General features: G+C 38.4%; 1 protein-coding gene across 1 annotated transcript in view; it reads left to right on the top strand.

Annotated features, from left to right (window-relative positions):
* BAIAP2L1 (BAI1-associated protein 2-like 1) overlaps nt 1–21,039 on the top strand; it is a gene marked incomplete at its 5' end in the record, with an annotated part of 30,302 nt that extends 9,263 nt beyond the window's left edge. Inside the window, 11 exons of the mRNA XM_008943492.1 lie at nt 11,461–11,522; nt 11,613–11,684; nt 11,993–12,130; nt 13,507–13,659; nt 14,092–14,259; nt 15,047–15,197; nt 16,329–16,536; nt 16,846–16,923; nt 17,268–17,433; nt 20,384–20,424; nt 20,964–21,039. Coding sequence (XP_008941740.1) covers nt 11,461–11,522; nt 11,613–11,684; nt 11,993–12,130; nt 13,507–13,659; nt 14,092–14,259; nt 15,047–15,197; nt 16,329–16,536; nt 16,846–16,923; nt 17,268–17,433; nt 20,384–20,424; nt 20,964–21,039 — 1,313 coding nt within the window. The remainder of the gene's footprint in view (nt 1–11,460; nt 11,523–11,612; nt 11,685–11,992; nt 12,131–13,506; nt 13,660–14,091; nt 14,260–15,046; nt 15,198–16,328; nt 16,537–16,845; nt 16,924–17,267; nt 17,434–20,383; nt 20,425–20,963) is intronic.
* Between the last annotated feature and the right edge of the window lie 769 nt (nt 21,040–21,808).

Genomic DNA, 21,808 nt, shown 5'->3' with positions numbered 1-21,808 from the left:
GAATGTATCTCCTTGCTGAAAAATTTTGAATTAGACTGTAATGTAAGGCAGTATCATCTTTTAAAAACACTATCTTGCAAGTACTTGCCATTTAAAACTGTCTATTTCCTTCCAGACTAATAAGCAAAATTACCACTTGAGCAGGTAATTTTCAAAGCTACAGCTCTCTCTCGGTACTTCTGTGGTACAGCACTTAAGTGTCATTCTTGCCATTGAGAAAGCCAAGCAGAAAAAGAGAACACCATTTAGGATGAATGTAGCTACTTGCAATTCAATTTTAAAATACAAGGTCGAGGGCTGGCACACACACACAGAGTTGTTGGCTTACTTTAGCATATAAATTGACCCTTTCAGCTGGAATCTTATTTCACTTATCTTAGAAAGATGACACCTAGAACCCTTCCCTTCACCAGCTCATTTAAACTGAAGAGCTCTGTCATCTTGTCCCACCTTACATACTGCATCAGTGCTGTCTCTGTCTCTTCCATAATATAAATGCTCTGCTTTTGGAATAGATTGTGCTGGAGAGAAAGGCAAGTGAGGTGTGCAGCAGTTACAGAATCCCTTCAGCACCTCATCTGGTGGAAACTTCTGGGAAACTGGCTTCGAGGCTGCAGTTTAAGTCGCCAGTATATCAGGCCAGCTTTTCCTATGAGAAAATCAAACACTCTTCTACTATATTCGTAATGAAATCACACTAGCAGAAGCCACTTTGTTCTTTTCTAAGGAAAGGGGAGTACACAGAGAGCATCTTGAAAAGGAAATAGTGTCATTATGTGGCAGGTTTTTTTCAGGAGTGAGGTTTTCTACTTCTGATTTTACAATTACATTCTGAGCTTGTGCTATATAGCCCTCCACCTTGCTGTGAGAAGGATGGAGGAGATGAGCCAGCCTTTCTAGATACATCTCTACTGATGAGAACAGTACTGGATTAGTGGAAACTTCTGAGATTTACGGTTCTACTTGTCAAGGTCATTTATAAAGTTAAAACAAGCCAAAGAGTCATATTGACTTCTTTTTTTCCTCTAGAATCAATACTGTGGCTTTTGATGTTCAGTATTCTGCATGTAAACTATTGATAAAATTCTAAAACTTCAGTCTTGGGTGTGGAGTTAAGTTGTTCTTATTCAAGAATCTAATGAACTGCCTGACCATCCATCTGTTGCAGACCTATTGCAAGTTCTCAGTTTAACTATTTAGATACTCATAAGCATGTGCCCTGCCAATGGCCTCACAAAAGCTCCTGTAAGTCAATGTTCATGAACAGTGGAGAATACTTGGCACTGTGCTATTGATAAACCAAAAAGAAAGGCAAGAGAAACCTGTTACCATGTTGATATTAAGAACCAAAATTAACAAATGAACAAATGCCACAAAGCAATAAATAATCAGTGAAGAAGGTTGCTGCAAAATGTCCTGGACAATGAATGATCAGATGACATCATAAAATGAAGCTCAACAAACTGTCATTAGCTTAGGAACTTTTGGTTGTTTTAAATCCTGTAATCCTTTCCTGCTAAAATATAAGCCAGAAATGATCCTACCAAGAAACAGAGTGAAAAAGTGGTGGATCTGTTACTAAATAAAGAATGTCAGGCTTCAAACTGGATATTGCAGCTTCTTCTAGGGCTACCCCAAAAAAAGTTTGTTCTGTATACAATCATGTTGTTCAATCTTCTGTTATGAAGACTTCCAAATAAGATGTAAATTTTCTGGTTCTAGAAAAGAGTGAAGGGAGGAATAGAATATGAAAATACACAAGGCTTTTTAGGAACAACTCCAGTAGCACCAGGGGAAGTAAAGAAGACAGCTATTAACAGGATTTTAGTGATATTTTTCCAGTTGTTTTTTCAGATTAAATTTTGGATAATTGTTCACTTTCCTCAGTCAATTACAGTATTTTATTCCTTCCCTTACAGCAACCGGTAAGCTGAAGCAGCTTCTCCTGATGTTAGTCAGTGCTAAGGTTACGGGTATAACTCCCTCACAGTGTATAGCCCGGAATTTCCCTGGGAGGTGAACTCCAGAGTGCACAGGTAGCTCTGGCAGGACAGTTCCTTGTGAGGCGTCGGTACAGTCAGTGTGTCACAGAGGTGACACCCGCGTGTCCCCACACCTGCCCCTGCCAGCACACCTACCTGTGTGCTGTGACTGGAGCTCAGCACAGAACCTCCACAAGGGCACGTGCAAACCAGACACTCAGAGTGCCTGCACTGAGTGTGTATCTACTTGATGGCCTCACGCTATGCCTCAGAGGCCTGAGGAAATAGCAAAAAGACCATGAAGGGCTTCCTTAAAGATTTCCTGACTATATTGGAACAAGTAAATTTCACAAGTCTCATGCGTAGTGAAGACATCTTTCATCTTGCAGTGGAAATGCTGGAAAGGATGCCCCGAGCTTCACATGTGTGTACACATGATGTTTTCTAGCTTGTGGCTAGTGTCTGTGCAGCAGAGGGTAATTTGGGAGTGTGAGAACTGCCATTCTGTGTGCACGGCGGGGGTGTTCCCCAGCAGCTCTGTGAACTGGCGCAGACGTGGGGAGCCCAGGGTGCTGGGGCTAGTGCAGCAGGCAGGAGGCCACTGTCTCTCAGCTGGTGCTTAGCAATCATAGTTTTTCTTCACCACCACCCCCAGGTATGTCTGTTGGCAAAGAAATAAGCCTGAGACCCTGTGCAGAGAAGATATACTTAGTTGTCTTCTCGGTGAGAATAATGGATGGAAAATGGAAAGTAAATTACAACACTACAAAGAAAATAACATTGTATATGTAACTAGTTTGTAAATCCTTTAACCGAAGGTATAACTATATTTTGTATGTTCAGTCAGCTCTTCCTGATGAATTATTTCTAAACAACAACAAAAAAATCCCATATCAGCTGTGGAAGTCATTAGCATTCCTAAAGCAGGAAGGGGGAACCAAAACTGGTGCTCTTGGACTTCTGAGAAAAATACTTTTATCAAAAATTTTGGCTTCATTTGGGTTTGGAGTTATTTGGTTTTGGTTTTTGGTTTTTTTTTTTTTGGCTACTGCTGAAACTGAAACTCTGTGGCAGTTCTAAAGTGCTGTAGTAACAACTGCAATGATTTTTTTTGTATTTTATTGAACATCGTGTGACATTTATAATGCTAATTTCAATATTTATCCTCACTAGTAGTGGAAACACATAAAGAACTTCAGTTTTTGCTGCTTAGCATGATTTGTTTTTTCCAGTCTTGCTGAAAAACGGAGATTAGCTCTGTTCTATTATCTTCCCCAGCTAATCTGCCCCAAACCAGCAGGGCTTCATACAGGCAAGTTCAAGCTTGTGGTGGTATTGTAACTTATTTTCTTTGCACTTGACTTGTATAAGGATTACAAGTCACTTGTTTAACATCAGTGCAGCTCAAGTATGAAAAACTATTGTGTATAAGGCTTTCAAGGCCTAAGAAAGATCAGTCCCTGAAATACATACCTTAGTATAGTGTGGGTTTGTGTTTGAGTAAAAAGAAATAAATTAATGCCTGAAGCAGTCTTCATATATACTAGTAGTGGAGTAACAGGTGGAAAAACAAGTTTACCATTTTTCATGCATTATTTATGCATATATGCATTTCCTTTCCTTTTTATAACACTAAAATTTAGTTACTGTGCTTACGAGTCATCTGAAACAAGGTGAATATTTCATGTTAATTAACATCTGTTCACTGATATAGTAGGCTTAAAAAAAACCTAATATGAATTTTTTTTGACTAAGAGATCAAAACAGCTTGGAAGAGAAAGTGGAATCAGACTAGCAGACTGAACTGTAATAAAATCACATTCCTCTTTATAATATAAGTTAATATTTTTTGTTCTATTTACAGTTTTAAAACAGGAGCATCACACCAAGAATGAACTCGGAGTAACTGGAAAGCATAATGGTCTTGATAGTCTCTTTAAGTATTTGTTCTTAAGCCTTATGTAGGAATAGCTAATTTATGAACAGTTCATTGCCCACTTTATAGCAGGTAGTGCATGTTATGAATTTTGTAGTACTTTTAAAATTCACTTGTGTCAAGCTGAAAGAATTTGGCATTAAATTTAGGCTAAGTAAAGTATATTTTAAAAGCAAGTAGATCCTTGCATTTACTGAATATGGCTTTTTTTATAAACAGACTTTCTAAGGTATAAAGAGCTGGGGAATTCTTTGTATCTTTTAACACTTAAATAATCCAAAGTTTTAAAGAAAAAATGTAACTTTAACTCAGTCTTGTATTGGAGAAAGGATTCTATTACGCAGTCCTACACTATTTTCTTTCACATGATCATTGATGGGTTTAGGACAAGGAAAAGATTATGACATCATTTTGATCCTGAAGTACAAAATAAAATGGTATCATAAGTAGTGGGTGCTAAGCTACTACAGAAATGAACTGTGCTCTATCCCTTTGCTGTCTAATTATGAAATGGGAAAAGGATTTTGGAATAGCAAGATTCTTTGATTATATTCCCTGTGCTGGGAGCAATGTGTAACCTAAGGTCACACAGAGGCCATAGTACTTTTTTTAAAATTTTCTCTCTCCCCCACCCTGCTTGATTTTTAACTTAAAGTAGATGGAGGTTTGACTGTGGTCAAACATACATTAAAATCTGTTCATGGGCTAGAATATGTTTGAAGTGAAGCCCTGTGAGGAGAAAATAGAGCACTATGAGTTCATCACCAGCAAACACCATGGGTGCCCAACTCACAAAATTAGCAACAGTGTCTTCTACAATCCTATTTATTGCTTACCCGTTTTTGTCAGGAAGTGGAGGCAAGACACTTGGGCACGTTTCAGAGTCCTGGGAACCTTAGAAGACTGTTCATCTCTTCTGTATCATATCTTAAAAGATTTGAAATATTTAGAAGCAATGGGACTTTGGAAAAAGTAGCGATAAAAGTGAGCTACGAAGAAATTGCAACTTAGAGCATTCAATCAGTCTCAGATCATTACTTGAAATATTGTGAGCTAACTTTAGATGAGAAATGTTGCTTTGAAAGCAGCTTCATCTAAAAGGCATACATAGTTAAAAGGGAGCTGAACGCATGAGACTATTTGTACGATAAATGAATAATTGCTGCAGTCTGTTCTGTGTGGGAGCCTAATGTAAACAACTTTGAAACACATGCTGTTAACAGGGCCACTTTTTTATTTCTTTATATATCTTTAACTGTATAGTACTTTAAATTCTATTTTTACATGCCAATAACATAATATTCAGTTTCATTCCTCATGGTTCATAAAATCTAAAAGTGATAGTGATTATTTGACTGGACTAGTACACGAATACACAGTTTTCAGCCTTTGTGTTTTGGAGAGTTTTCTTCATTTCCTTTAACCCATTTTAAATTAATTATATGCTTGTTATATTGCAGAAACATATCTGTTGTTCATAGCCTTAGTGAGAACTCTGCATCTTTTAAAAGAAAAAATGATCTGAGAATGCAATTTAGAATATGAAGTTCTCTTTGCTTCTATTTTTGTTTTATTTACAGATTTCATTTATTTATTTGCTGTTCTAGCAAAACATAACTATCTATTTGGAGGTGCTTGCTGCTTCAGGGCACTACATCTAGCATGTGTGGTGGCCTTAAAATACTTACACTCTGAAATCTCTTCCCTTTTCCTCTATTGTAGGTTTCATTCTTGCTTTTATTGTTCCCCTTCACCTTCTGCAGTCACCTTCATAAAATGGCCGTGAACGGTCATGTGTCAATGCCATTTTATAAAATGAACTACAGACAGATTTACTCCTTGCTTCCTATTTCATGTTCATTCATGCAGTAAGGAAAGGCAGACTTGACCTAGTCCTATTGATTTATGTGCATATTAGTGTTAATTCTACAGATCGTGGGGTTTTTAAAGCATTCTGGGCAAATTCTATTAGAAACAAAGTACAGTTAAGAGCTTGGGAAGTTTTATGGTACTCTGTCCTTCGTTATGATTTTACTCTTTCACATTAAATTCCGTTTAAGGATTTTTGCTTTCTTTAAGGCATCTGCTGCACAATTAAATATTTCTGCAATAAATCCTTCCTATGACAGAATGATAAATTTAATGCATTTGGGGCTTAACAGATGTTTTTTTCGATCGTTTATTTGTTATACTGTATTCCTCTGAAACTTTCTATTTTACTACCTTTCAGGGGCTTCTGGCTTCAAAGGATTTTGTTTCTGACTTTCCCTTGTCATTAAATGCCTTTCTTCTGGGCAAAGGGTAACTAGGAAGAAAGAGCATCTTGACAGAAATGGCATCTAATAATACACTTGAACTATATTGTCTCCATATGTAGCTTCGACTCAGCCTTTCATTCTCTTGGTTAATATAAATAATTATGTGGATTAATCTCTGAGACATGAAGTTACTAGACCTGAATGCAAAGTAGGACAACAGGGGAAAAATGAGTGACATAATTAAGCACTTAGATGTCTGGGAATGGACAAAGAAAGTCTGTTAAGAGACTTGAAATTTCTCAAGTGACCTCCTCTCAACAAAACAAAATTGAAGGATATTTCAAGTACAGTGGTGTAATTAATACTTTTATTGATTCTAATATAGCTATTTAGTACTTTAAAAGTTGTAAGTAATTCTGTTGGTAGATGTTAATGTTCATTCCTATGACAGAACTCTATTGATTGAGTTCCATTTTTTGTTCCTAATTTGAACTAATTCTAGTTTACTATTTGTGCAAACAGTCAACATAAGCTAAAGAGATAAAGAACCAGTACAATCACCTCGTGCAAACAGTGAGGTTGAAGTGTAACTGCTCCAGAAATTCTGTATTTTGGTTTTACAATGAGTGTTTCTATAAGAAATTGCTTTTCTTGTTTTTATCTACTGTGAAGACAGTAATTTTAAGACGGTCTTCTTGGTCATGGGATGCTGTGTATGGGGAAAAAACTTACACATTTTGGGTTAGTGATTTTTTTTTCTTTGTAACAAAACCAACAGCTTTAATGGAGATCTAGTATGTCTTATTTCCTCAATAGAAAACATAGATACATGAACAGCCTTGGCTAAGCCTAAAAATATTCCATGAATTCCTGAAGTTTCAGCCTGAAAGATCATGCATTGAACCTATTTGAAAACAAAATAAAGTAACTATGGAGCTTGGTATTACTATTCTTGGTCATATTTCAGATTATAACTGTATTATGCAGCATGGTTTTCAGAACCATACATAAGAAATATTTGTTCTGGTTTTGAGTTAAGGTATTAGAGCTGTTCCCCCCCAAATCCCTATCTGAAAGAGATTGTTTCTTCTCTTCTGTGTAGTACACTTACAAAGTAAAAGCAAAATAACAGAGCAAGCAACTATAAACATTTACAACTACTTTTTTTTTTTTTTCCCTGAAACAAATGTGGGAATATTTTCATTTATCCCTATTCTTCTAGTCACAAAGATCTAACATTGAGGGTGTGGGGGAATGAGAAGCAGAAAAAAGTATCTTTGAAAGGCAAGTATTTCAATAGCTGTCTATCATCGAGAGCAGTGGGTTTGGCTTGTTAATTCATTGCATAATACAACATCTAAAACTGGTCCAAGTTTACAGTATGTCTGCCACAAATTGGACTTAAGTGGTCTGTTATCATGCACTGTAATCACATTATGATGTTTGATAGGTTTGGGGGTTAACAATAAATGATAAGGTTGGTATTTGGTTATTGTGTATTATGGGCTCTCATAAAGAAAACCTGGACATGGGTAGCTTTGATACATAGCAAAATATTTTTAGATGATGTGAGAAATACATGTTTGTCTTCACCTTAAGTAGTTTTCTGTACCTTTCTACAAGATGAATAATTACTGAACATTAGAGCCTTGCCTCAGGTTATGCGGTTATTAATACAGAGTGACCCATTGTCTTTATTACACCTATTCTATGAGTCACTGTTGTAGTTAAAATATTATATTGAAGTCGTTCAACTCCCATTCCATTTGGGCACTGTTACATGTAGGCTAGGGGTTGTTTTGCCTTTCCTCAATTAGTCTTCTACAAAAACTTGTCTCCTTGTATAAATCTTATTTAGAAGGGCCATCAAAGCGTGGCTAACCCATTATCCTAAACTGGCAATAAAACAACATGGTATATGTTCACTGTAAAAATGTTCTCTATGTATTTGAAATGCAGAATCTGACCTATGATTTAAACAGTAATTTAAATCTTAATAGGTCAGAGTGTGCTTGCTATGGGTTCTTTTCAAAATGTTGATTCAAAACATGAAAGAGGAAATTAAATGGGTGAGCCAGTACATACGATGCCTGTGGATTACTGGTGGCAGTAAGGAGACTGGCATAAAATGGCTTTTTCCTGGTGCACAGCATACAGGGAGTCTTTGGGGGAGAGAAAAATAAAATGTTAGAGGTAGTCGCCGATATCTAAAAATACAGTCTTCTAGAGCACTCTAAAATAAACTCGTAAAATAATCCAGCACAAACTATTTAGAAGGAGATGCAGTTGTTAAAGTTCTCTTCATTTCAGGACGTGTTTTGGCAGTATTCTTTGTAATAAAGATGAAAAAAACCCCTGTTTCTAACCAAGCAGTGAAAGCCAAAAGACTGGAAGGCCGCAGTCAGCTCAGGCGGTTGCAGACAGAAACAGGCGGCTCTGAGCGTCAGGCTTTCCGCTCCCGAGGCACCGGGGGACGGCCGCTGGGGCAGTCCGTGCCCGGGCTGCTCAGGCGGTTGCAGACAGAAACAGGCGGCTCTGAGCGTCAGGCTTTCCGCTCCCGAGGCACCGGGGGACGGCCGCTGGGGCAGTGCGTGCCCGGGCTGCTGGGCCCTGTCGGTGCCCAGGCGTTAGCTCAGCCTGCGGCTTTGGCAGCCCAGCCTCGCCACCGGCCCCTCACACACGGAGAGCAAGCTCCGTCTGACAAGGATAAAAACCTGCAAGGGCAGTTATTCTGAGGGCCCTTCCAACACTCACCCTGAATTTCTATCCAAATAGCTTTCTGGCCTGCGTAGTTAAAACAAAGCAAACCTTGTAAATTTATTTACATTTCTTGATTCTTTTTTTCTTGATTTCTGCTAACACCATTTTCCTTTTGAAGTTGCAGGTAAGCGTTTAGTAAGCTTTTCTAATTTTAAAAGCCCATTACAGTCTAAAATGTATCTTTTCAGTAGAGTTTGAAACGGAAACACTGTGTTCTAAAGTGCGCTAACTTCTACAGCCTCTAAAGCCAAGGTGGCTTACTCATGTCCCTTACTTCAAGTGTTTATGTAGCTACACTGTATTTACTTTTCTATTGCTATAGTAATTAGTTGCTCATATGCACCCCTCACTACTCATAGTTTTTATACTTCTGTAGTCATCAGTGACTTTAAATAAGAACAAAAAAAGGATAGCACGCTGTAGGCTGTAAAGGACTTGGGGGGGATGGGGAGGTGAGGGGGACTGACCCAAAAAACAGCACCCCTCTGTCTCTTCCATCTACCATCCTGAGTGTGAACTCCTTTTTCTTGCTAGTCAATGGGCTGACTGTATTGATGTTGTATTTTGATTCCTTCTTCCAAGTCTCCTGTAGCCTGCTGTGCAAAGAGGTGTCAAGGTGGGGATTGGGGCACGAAGAGGGATTCCTGGAAAGTCAGGAGACATGCGCATTTTTCTTCTCAAACTGGCTCATGTTTCCCCATGAACAATAATGCAGCCCTGCATTTTACATTATTTAAAGATCTGCTATGTCATACTGCGTCACAGGACAGGAGATATGGTTCTTATTTCAAAGAAACTAAATGAGAAACTAAAATTTTGAGATGCATTCCCATAGGGCCTTTTTCAGGTTATGACATTTATGCTATATGGGAGGATTACCAAATGACTACCATGCACTATGGGGAGACAGGTTTTGTTGGCTGGGGAGATGTTGAGAAAGGACATAGTAAGAAGGATCTCATGAAAAGCCCTGTCATTTGTTTCATTTAGCCAATTTTTTTAATTCTTTGCACCTTTTGGAAGCATTTGTGTGCTCCTGAAGGATCTGAAGTGTTCTACGATGGTGTCTGCTGACTAACTCAGGAGGGTATCTCAAAGAATATGAAAACAAGACTTGTAGCATGTTGAACAGTTAGGGCATCTTATTTTTTTGCCACCCCCCCCCCCTTAAAAAAGGAAGCTGAGAATCACAGAAGATGGCAAAGAGGAGGGGCCGCACAGAGCAGTCCCAGCAGTGACTGCCAGTGCTATGTTATCAGAATTGCAGAGCTGGGTGCAGCTCTGAAAGGCTTCCTGTGCATCAGGACAGTGCCATTGCTGCCTGAATACTGCAGGCACCTGTGTGGCAAACGCCTCCCGGTGGGATCACTGGAAGGTTAGCTGAGGAACAGATGGATTCCTGGGCAAGGCTTGCCACTGAGCCAGCTGTGGACCTGAACCTGCCCTCCTGCTGTGGAAACGGGATGACAGTAAAACACACCTCCAGTTCAGGCTGTCAGATGTGACACAGTTTGGGAATCTGATCACGGCCCCAGCATTTCCCGTTTTTATTTTTGTAATGGTCCCGGTTGAGACCCTCTCTACAGGTCTAATCTGGGTGAAGTCAAACTGGGCACTTCCAACTCCTCTTCCCAGCAGAGTGTTGCAATCACCCAGGCAAGGCTGGCACTCACGGGTGTGTCAGTGCCAGCGCCGAGGGGCGCGGGGACGATGTGGCATCTGTCCAGGGCAGGATGATGTGGCTGCCCGCCTACAGGGCAGGGCCGCAGCAGGCACAGTTTACATTGGTTTACACGTAGAACCACACCCAAAGCACTGAGGTATTTTTCCTCTATACCCTCCTAAAGCAGAAGGAAACAGTCCAGCTTTTAACTGCTCACAGCCAAGAGTAAGCTGTGTAACTCTGTGCTGCAGACAGCAGAGTGCAACAGGCATATTTGGGATGAGAAGTCTGCTGCTTCTTGGGTACTGGTTAATGCTGTACAGTCAGGCTGTAATCTCTGATAAAACAGCCTGGAAATTAATCAGCACATGTATCTGCTCTGTTTAAGCAGGTGTGTTGTGAATGAATGTGAAAGGTTACTTTGTTAATTCTGAAGGTGCAGTTAGTTAATAAACAAATTTTCAGACTAAAAAATGGATGGCAACTATTTGGATAGCAACAACTAGAACTATCTCTAGTTCTTGTGTGCTATTCTCTGACTTGGCAAGAAAAGAGGATGTTACTAAATCAATATGAGCTATTCTGGAGAGAAGGAAATATTTATTTTGTCTGGCACTCCATGTCCCTCTTGCATAGCAATGTACAATTAATTATTCTTCAACCACTTCTTAGTTCGTCTGCGGCCAGATCTAGTTTATTTATTTAAACTGCTGCAATGAGCAACTGCAAGGAATTTCCTATCCCTCTTAAATATATTCTAATTAATAAACATATTAGTTAAATGTATTTTATTACTGCTCTTTGTTAATTAACTTCAGGACTCTATGAAAGAAACAAATATGGTTGTATGTTTATCAACAGGCCAAGTTCTTGTAGAAATTTCAAGAACACACAAGAAACTTAATGACAGTCTAGAGGAGAGTGTAAGTTAATATCTTTTAAAAATTTATTTCCCATTTGAAATTATAAATTATTTTTGCCAATTTTTAATAACCCTTCATTTGTTTTTAAAGTTCAAAAAATTTCATAAAGAAATTATATCTGAACTGGAGAAGAAAACAGACCTGGATGTAAAATACATGAATGTAAGTACATTCCATTTTTGTCTATTGCTAGTCAAAGAATTTTTCAGAACCTGGTTCCTAACAATTAATTAATCAATAAGTTAGAATTGAGCTTTAGATATATAAATATGGCCAAAATGTTCATGCTTATTTTGAGTTAAAAAAGGAACCAATGGATGGCTTACTGTATTTTTAAGCTAAGGCTGAGAAAGGCAATTGCTGGACTCATTTGATGTGTATTAGCTCTATCTCAGGGTGATGCTCTTTACTCACTTACCCAGGTACATGGCTGAGTGCATTATGAGATGTTTGAAATGCTTTGCTTGCAGGCAACTTTAAAGAGGTACCAAACTGAACACAGAAGTAAATTAGATTCTTTAGAGAAGTCTCAGGCTGAGCTGAAAAAAATCAGAAGGAAAAGCCAAGGAGCACGGAATGTAATGAAATACGAGCATAAAGAAATGGAGGTCAGTGTATTGTCTCTTCTTCGTGTCTTTCTTTCTGTGAGAATTGATCAACAGAAAATGTTAACTCATTACAGGTCACATTGGAGTCTGGTTTAAAACTCACCTTGTGAAGCTCACCACAATATCTGTATATTCAGTGTTATTAATTAATACACGTAACTCCTCTGTAAGGTGTTTGGCAACAGTTAAATTTTATGATTTCGAAGAACATGCATTTTTGGTTTCTCAGTGTTGGTTTATATTAAAGGCACTCCTGTAGTATGTGTTCCACTTGAAATTAAGCTCTGGGCTGTTCTGCTGTACGTACTCAAACTTTCCAAGTTTCATCCCTTGGCCACTACTTGGTATTTTCATTTATTTCTTTTTAAAGTGCCTCTGTAACAACACCTTTGTGCAGAGGTTTACACAGGGAGACAGCTATGCTATGCAAATTCAGTAGTAATTTGCTATAAATTAATTTTCCAAAGTAGGCAAATGCCAGCTTCTGACTTATGACCCTTCCTACTGCTCTTGAAGCAGCATTGCCATCGTGAGGCGAAATAAGAAATAGCAAGGCAACGAAGAAAAACTATTTTAAATAGTAAGTCATATTCGGATTGTCATGTATCTCTCAGAGAATACTTGCCATTGATATTTTTATTTCAACAATACTTTTAGCTTATAGGTGGGTTTTCTCCATATTTTTCTATTTTGATTTTCTTTTCAAAGGAAGCTTTGTTTATAACACAGTACAGTAAACATAAATAGTACTAGCTCCTATTTGTTACTACCTGTCTTTTTGTCTGCACGTCTACCTACCTTTTACCTATCTTTGACTACCTATCTTTTAATCTGTAACAATTCTTTTTTAAGGTATTGGACTAAGAATTCAAGGATTAGCATTTAATCACAGTTTAGCCATGAATCCTTATAACCTCAGACAAACAGAATTTAGTCTTTCAGTAACTCATTTTTCCCCTCTCTCTAAAATGAAAAAGAGATTTGTGATATAGCTTTGTGGGAGTGAAGGTAACTGCTGTGGAGCAAAGGTAACTAGTCTCATTAGAGCACCTTGGGCCTTAAAATTGCTCAGCACAGTTGCTGCTGTGATGGCAGTCTTGTTTACTGCAGCATTTTATTTAGAGCCTAAAAGACTGTTTCTTGGTTTGCTTCCCTTCAGACAGCCCATTGATTACCTGTCAGTAGGATGTACATGTACCCATTGAGGACAGGGAAGGTGGGTGTGTGCTTGAAAAGAGAGACTTGGAAGCAGAGCCACCCTATCCCACTCTGCCTTTCCAAAAACTTCTTGTAAGATTTTCACAGTTTGCTTCAGTAATTGGATGTAGTATCAAATAAAATTTAGAGAATGTTATTTTTTTCCTTTTTTTCCTTAGTATTTGGAAACTGTGAGCTCTCGACAGAGTGATATTCAGAGATTCATTGCAGAGGGCTGCAGAGAAGCTCTCCTTGAAGAAAAGAGGAGATTCTGTTTTCTGGTTGACAAGCACTGCAGCTTTACCCAGCACATGCACTTCTATCACATCCAGGTCAGTGGCATGTGTGTAAACAGAAACAAACCTCCTGAGGTCCTGTCATGTGGGAGATCAGAGTGCCAGGATAGCCAGGATAGTGTTTGGGAACACTGCAGGGCCAGGCAAGTGCTGTGACCGGTTCACAGAAAACCATTATCACCCAATGCTCTCTTAATATGTTGTAGCAACAGTAATGGGTTACTGTGACTTGTTAAAAATCATATATTAAGAAAAAGAGGTATGGACTGATCAGGTATTTGCAGTATCTGATCCTGAAAAGGGACAGTCTCATTCTACAACATACTTGTTTCAAAGAGGCATTACTCACAAAAATCTTTGAGAAGACTTCCATTTTGCTGGTGTTATCATTTTGCTATAATACCTAACAAGCAAGTCTATGCAGTTCTGTGAAAAAGCCCATCTTTGACAAGTACCTTTTGGATGCAGTGTGCGGACTTCCTAAAATCCAAGCTGCCTGGGTGGCAGGAAATCTGTAGCGATGCCACCAAAGTGCCTGAAAAAGTCAGAATGATGATAGATGAGATAAGGACACCTGGTTCCACTCCAGTATCCGGAACTCCACAGCCATCACCAATGATAGAGAGAAATACCATGGTACGTAGTTCTTTGGTGGTTAAAGGTTCTCTCTCTTAGCTGGGAACAGAGTGGCTTCACTAGCTTCTTTTGTACCTAAGCATTTGGGATCAAGTCTATGATGTACTTCAGCTGGGATGCACTGGGGTCAAGCATGAAAGCAAAATCATTAAGCGGAAGCTCTGCTACTGGAAAAATGCACAGTATAGTAGGCAGAGGCACATGCCCAACCAAGGGTGTCTTCAGCTGGGTGCCTAGCACACTTCCTGCAGAGCCCAGCCTCAGGACTTTTGTTCTAACCATTCTGTTCCCTGTGTTCTCATCTGTTCCATTCCCTATGTTCTTGTCTCTAAGTACTAGTAATTACATGCTCAGTAGTTCAATGTAAACTTAAAACGTTATTGTCTTTTTTCTTCTTTCCTCCATAATCTTATTAGCTTGTTAGAGTACAGGTTAAATTCTAAGTTCTACCCACTTGTGTGTTGTGTCACCACTAGTTGTTGAATTTCTACATTATATCAGTAAACTTCTAATAAATAAATTTGGAGATTATCTAGGTGTAACTGTGCTATCTGTGGGGGGAAAAAAAAAGGCTACTGTAACATTCCTACTAACAAATGTTTATCAAGTGACATAAGTCACTTACATATTATTATATCAGCAATTTTGTAGGAGCACGAAGTCTTTCTGATGAATCTAAAGATGTATCATTTGGGAATATTTAAGCATTGTTTTCCAGAATTAAACATTGCAAAAAAGTTGTCCCTGTCTCTTCAGTATTATGATACTGTTGTCTTTGTGAGTCTAGATTGGAAGTGATTTTTATCCTCCCCACGACAACGCAGGGAAGGTGCCCCCTGCCCCTGCAGGCAGGGCGTACACCAGCCCGCTGGTTGACATGTTTAACAGTCCTGCAACGGCTCCAAAGGCATCTTCTGAAAAACTACAGCGCCCAGCAGGTGAGGGCTCTTGGCTGAAAACTATGGAAGTGTAAGTGACATACTGTAGTGTTCAAAACTATCGTAGGACTTCTTGACTAGTGTAATGATGTGAATTTCAGAACATACAGAAGAGCAGAAAATGGTCGTTACAAAGTATTTATATAGAGAAATACGTGTTATAAGAAGAGATTCTACTATAATCACTTTCTGTGTGTCCCTGATTAACACATCTTAACTGCTCTTACTACTTCCAATCTTATCAGGAGAATACATTCTGTAGCTTTGAACAAAATTTGAGTGATTATTTCAGTGCACACAAATAAACATGAACTGCTAGGACAGTCTTGCTTTGCTCTCCTTTGAGAGCACGTAGCTGCTATGGACGAATGGGTGCACAGGACAAAAATTACCACAGCCTTGTATTTCTTGTCTGAAATGCAAAATCCTGTTAAGATTTGTTTTCTCATATTTTTTTTTTTTTTTTTCTTACTTACTCCTGCTCTAGGGAAGGAAAGAATTAAGCCTAGACCACACATAAGAAATGCAGAACTCTTCAATGTGAAATACCAATTCCAGCATTTTTTCTTAAAACCATTTACAATATATTGCACTGGTCAAATAACATGCAATTTTGACACCTCCTTTAAGTTGTCTTCTGGTAAACGTCTGGTGTCTACAAAGTGCCAAGTATCTACAACCCTAATCAATGTAGTTGAAGTTGAGTGCTAGGCACAACTGAAAATCAAATACTGGATGTTATTTACAGTTACTTTTTTTTTAATGGAAAACTTTCAAAGGTTTCTTATGGCTGTGAACATTTGGCAATTTTCATAGTAAAAGAGGAAAGAAGTAGCAAGTTAAAATTACATAACTTTCTATATCTGTTGGTTCAATTTTATTGTGATAAGGAGGATGTGTGTTTATAAATGCACATCCTGTTAACTTCATGGTGATAAAAACTGGCAGATAACTGAGAGGTGTCTAAGTGGTAAACAAAGCAGTACAAAGTCTCAGAATTTGATTTGCACTTGACTATAGCTACTTTTTTCTGTCAGACTACTAATTGTATTTACTTTTATTAGTGTGTGGCTCATTCTGTTGTGGTTTGTTTTTGTTTTTGTTTTTTTTGCTTTGGTTTGTTTTTGACAGAAAATTCAGATGATGCCAGTTTATCACGTTCAACTTCTGTTGCCACAGGACTAAATATAATGAAAAGGCAAAAAGTAAAGACAATCTTCCCACATACTGCTGGAAGTAACAAGACGTTGCTTAGTTTTGCACAGGGGGATATCATCACACTTCTTGTAGCTGAAGAGAAGGATGGCTGGCTTTATGGGGAGCATGACTCAACTAAAGTGTAAGACAATCCATATATACCCAAAATGAACATAAAGAAAGTGTCTCATGAGACCTTGATAGCAGATATTAGTAAATGGTTCTCCACCTTTTTTGCTGGCTGACATTGACTGGGGACTTGGAGTCTTTCTGTAAGGTACATCACCACACTTATTTTGGGGAGATTTTCTACATTAAATTGGTATTATCAGAAATCAGGTCTTCAAAAGTTAAATCTGTCAGTTTGAGTCTGCTGTTCTGTCCACTTCTGTCTTTAGAAAGATCCTTCCAGTTTCACACCATATGAAACTGGAACACTTTCCCGTTACAGAAAAGGATGGTTTCCGTCATCGTACACAAGACCACTAGAAGAAGCAGTGGAAGAAAAAGCATTTGTCCCAGCACCAAGGTAACGTTTGTGTGGGATTTGCAGAAATGCCCAAACCTTCACTAACATTTATTAAAAATGCTGCTTTTCTGCTCATGTTCTTTGTTATGCAGTAACTGAGATATAAATGATTTCTAGCAGTCCATTGTGTGATCCCTTGAAGACATTAACATGTTTTAATGGTTACACAGAGACACCCCAGAACTAGCTTTGCCCCAACTTTACAGTCCCACTGACTTCAAGGGGACTCTGTGCCTTTACTAACTTTCAGCCCATGCATTTTTGTGCTTTCCTGGAGCTAAAGATAAGGGAGAGAGATGTATTATAGGAACTGAAGATGTTACTTGTTGTGTTCTGTCTTCTAGCCCGGCACCAATCCGAAGTATTAGTTCTGTGAATCTTGTGGAAAAAGGTGATGTTGTCCTCCCACCACCAGACTACCTGGGGTCTTTACAAACAGATAAAAGAATGGACTCCCCCAAAGGTACTACTGCTAGAACACCACCTGACAGAGCAGAAAACGCAGGTCCGGTGAGTAATCAATACCACGAGTCTAGATGTTCTGCCCCACTTACTTCTCCTGTCCTACTTAGCTGAGCTCTTGTATGAGTCCCTGGAATATTCTGCCTTAGCTACTTGTACTCGGCTTCAGCAGCCCTTCAATGCAGCTGTCTTCAGAGGGATATCACAGGGTTTGGCATTTCATTCCATCTGCAGTAGGAAGAAGGGAGAACTGTTCAGGGATATAACTAAAGTACTCAGAGAACTACCCTGCGCAGCGAACCTCTCGGGAATGCAATCTGGCAAACATGGAAAAGGGATTCTCTCAGAAAGTAGTACAAATCCATCATCTTAAGTGATTTTAGAACTATAGGGCAACAAGAGATTTAAAGCAACTTAAACTCAGTATTCAGGAATGCTTTACACAACCCCATGAAAGCAAGTGTTGGTTTTGTGGATGTCACTGAGGGATACGTGTACTAAAAACCCCAGCAGAGTGGAAATATGTTTTTATGAATAGATAATACCATATAAAGTTAGTATTTCTGCTATTAAGCCAGTATTCAATCTAATAAAATGAAGCCATTACTACCAATTAGACAATTGTGCTCAGTTGGTTCTGGAGAGTAGTGACCCTAAGGGTTGTTTTGTTTGGTCTGTGGCATTAGTTCAGGACTTTGGGGAGTGAACCTAAAGCTTCTGGACTAACATTCCTGGTGAACTGAAAAATCAAGAGGACTGTCAGATCATTTAGTTGACAGACCAGAAGAGAATTCCAATTAGAACTGTATATTCTCTTTGGAGGCAAGAATGGGCTTATAGCCTCTTAGAAGTAGAAAATAAATACATCTTTTTTAAGATTCTGAATTTCCACAAAGAAGGCAAGATTTAAAAAAACAATCAATTTTGGAGTGTGAAATAATGGCTGCTCCTGTTGAGGTACCCCATAACTCATAGCAGCTACCTTTTTTACTGTGGCCTCAGGAGTCTTCTTACCTGTTACCAAGCAAAGCAAGGAAGAGAACTGTAGAGGAGAGTCACTGCAAGTGCACCCAAGTGTTTTGCTCCAAAGTCACTATTTGCTTTCATTCCTTAAGGAAGTTGTAGAGCTTCCTTATCTTTCCCACTTCCAATGGCAGGTCACCATCCCCAACACCACCATAAGGCTTTGGAAATAAGCCCAACATGATACCAGGCTGATCTGTATTCTTGTACAGAATATACTTATGTGTAAAACACTATGAATGCTTACAGAGTCCTTGGTGCAGAAGCTGGAAATGATTCATTGAGGCATCTTATTTTTGTTTCAGAATACACAGGAAAGATAGCTCCCAGTTTCAGGGAATAAAGAGGAGGAGTGGTTTTTGCGAGTTAAATCGTTCGTGCTGTCTAGGGTAGGACAGTACTGAGCAGGGCAGTAGCAACTCACAAAGACTTAGCTGACAGAGCTTTGGGTGTTTGTGTTGAGTAAGAAGTAGCATTTAATTTGGGTGTTTTTTCATTCTGATTATTTTTAAGGGCTAATCAGGTCCAGTTCTAAGGTCTAATTCTATTTATGGCTGATGAACATGAGCAATTTCATTGGAACTGGAAGTCAAGCACGTGCTTAAGAACCCTGCTGAATTAAGCCCTGAATAGATTTCTTTACCTGCCTGGTGGATTTGTGAATATGGTTGGTAGCTAGCAACTCCTGGTAAGGATCAAGGGTGTACCTGAAAAGGAAAGGCCTACAGGCCTTTGTTCAGCAGAGAAATCTTAACTACTGAAAACAAAAGGGCCATATAGACTGAAGGATTGGTGCAAATCAAGCTGCTACATAAAAGGAGACTGCAAATTCCCACTTCTAGGTGCAAGAATGTATATTCAGATTTTCACTTTGAACTTTTTCTGACACCTGTGACAAACAATGCAATGAGTTTGCAGGTGTCATTTTTAAGTATGATTATTACTAAAAGTAGACACTGTTTGCAAAAACTTCCAGGCAGCACAGCAGAGCAATACTTGGCAGCAGTTTTCTGTTTTATCACACCTGACCCGCTGCAGGCTGTAGTAGCCCAGTGACAGAGTGACACTGTCATCTTCTGGGTTAGCTTGGCTTCACAGGAATGATGCTGCACTTCATCACAGCCATCCGGTGCAAACTGTAGCTGTAAAAGCAACTCCTTTCAGACTGTAAGCTTAGACATGACCAGTTCCTTACAATGAAAGATCTGCAATAGCTACTCAAAACTCTTCCTCCTTTTGTCTCGCTCCCATACAAACAATGGAAGTTCTCTGTGTACGTGCCAGCAGCTGTCGTCTCCCTTTTTTACTCACACCACTACTCCCATGAGGCACAGGAGATACCTGAACTTGTGCCTTGTAAATCAACAACAGCTAAACACAGGGGGTTGTATAAAATAAAACCTCCACATAATACTGATGGGAAAACTGCCCTCACCTCAGGCTCTTTGATATTTCAGCGTGTCATTTTACTGGCTGCTGCCACCTTTAACTTCATGACTTGACGGTTAAATGAAGATACACTGACTGTGTTCACTCTGGAAGATCTGTTCCAGGCCTAGTTTTGGCATTTTGCTGACAACTAGATATTTATAAATTATACTATAGAAATAACATAGTTATGAAACTTGTGCTGCAAGTAGTTCTGTCATTTTTGGTTCATGGCTGTTGGAGTAACATTTAATTTGGTATTTTAACCTATAAAATGCCCAGATAGATAGACCGATCTTAAACCTGGGGGGAATACTACACCAAAAAAACCCAGACCAACTAATGCTAACACCATTTTGGATCTAATTTTGATGTTCTGAGATAATCCTCCTTTCCACAGTTCAACTAAACTACACAATAATTATTCTAAAGAGCTAAATGTTTTAGCTTGTTTGAATGATAGGGTCTCTTTTCCTTAGCAGGATAGCAAGATCACCTGTAGTATGTTGGTGTAAATCTACGTAAATATCTTCTATTTCTTTTACAGAAACCTGATATGAATGGCATTATAAAACCACCTTTTCTAAGGTATGTTTTTTAAAAGCTTTTACACTAATTTAGTTGTGTTGATTTGATATTGGCATGTATTGTTATATTGATTGTGAGGACAAATCAGGATGTTTTCCCCAAATTACTCTGTGACCTTTTCTAGGCACTGGTAAAACATTGACTAAAATTGGCAAACTTTTCTAGAGTGGCATCAAGTAAAACACAACACATAGGCCCTCCTCAGAAAAGTAAGTTTCTTCAGTAGTTTAACAGGGAGCAGAACTTAAACTATGTCTTTGAGGGTTAAAAACAAAAATATCAAAGACTGGGAGCTGTTTGATCTAACTGGGATCTAAACTAGCTAAGTTTTGGATCACTGCAAAGTGAATCTTCATATGGAGGCTTTTTAAATTTTTTTTTTTTTTTTTTTAATTCAGGTTAAACTAAGACTTGCACAGAATCCTTTAGTCTAAAACCATAAATTAGTCTTCAAACAACCAGAATGAAGAAACTGCATGGCTTAAACATGGTTTTGTATTGCAGCAAGCCTTCTAGTAACTTTGTGCATTTCTTTTCAGTGGAGAAAATCCTTTTGCAACTGTGAAACTCAGACCAACAGTAACAAATGACAGATCAGCACCAATTATTCGATGAATATACCGCCCATATACTTGTACTTCCTCCTTAAACACCATTTTCAGTAACAATTGCTATCTAAACTTGTCCTATAAATTTATTTAAGTGTAATTACTGTACAATAGAATCATAATGCGATGGATTTGATTTAATTTTTTTTTAAAACCTTTACTTTCCAATGAGGCAATTGCTTTGGACTAATGTTTGAGCACTTTGGCTTGATTCTACAGTACACTTCCTTTTGTAGTAGCAGTTGTGAAAATACTGGAGATAGTTACACTTGTTCACTAGTGTCCAAACTAACAGCTGACAATCTGAATCTTTGGCATTTGTTATTTTGAAATTGCAATGGTAAGTTCTAGAATATAAGTTAGCATATGCCACTTGCTAAATAAGAAAGATATTTTTTCCAAGCAGAACAAATGTAACTGCCTTATTCCAGAATAAGATAATTGCCTGTATAAAGTGATTATATATTATTTTGTTTAAGAAAGACACCCTAGGTTATAAATAAATATTTATCCTTTAAGAATAGACGGTTTGTTATGCTTTGCTTAATGTTCAGATACCAACTTGCAAGTGTTAACATAGTCCTATTTTAAGTCTAATGCTGTACTGTCACCACATTCTTCAATAATAACTTTCTTTAAAACATGTTGTGAAGCTTTACTTATAAAAAGCCATAATAAAGTGGTGCCATGATTGTTTTTTTCTCCTCAATTCTAATATAAAAAGCTGCCTTTGTTGTTACTCCATTACTGCAGCCCTGCACAAAAGAAAAACACAG

Source organism: Merops nubicus, unplaced genomic scaffold (assembly GCF_000691845.1).
Source record: "Merops nubicus isolate BGI_N331 unplaced genomic scaffold, ASM69184v1 scaffold20747, whole genome shotgun sequence".
NCBI classification, from domain to species: Eukaryota; Metazoa; Chordata; class Aves; order Coraciiformes; family Meropidae; genus Merops; species Merops nubicus.
Note: the sequence above shows the minus strand (reverse complement) of the source record. Positions and strands in the feature narration are given on the sequence as shown.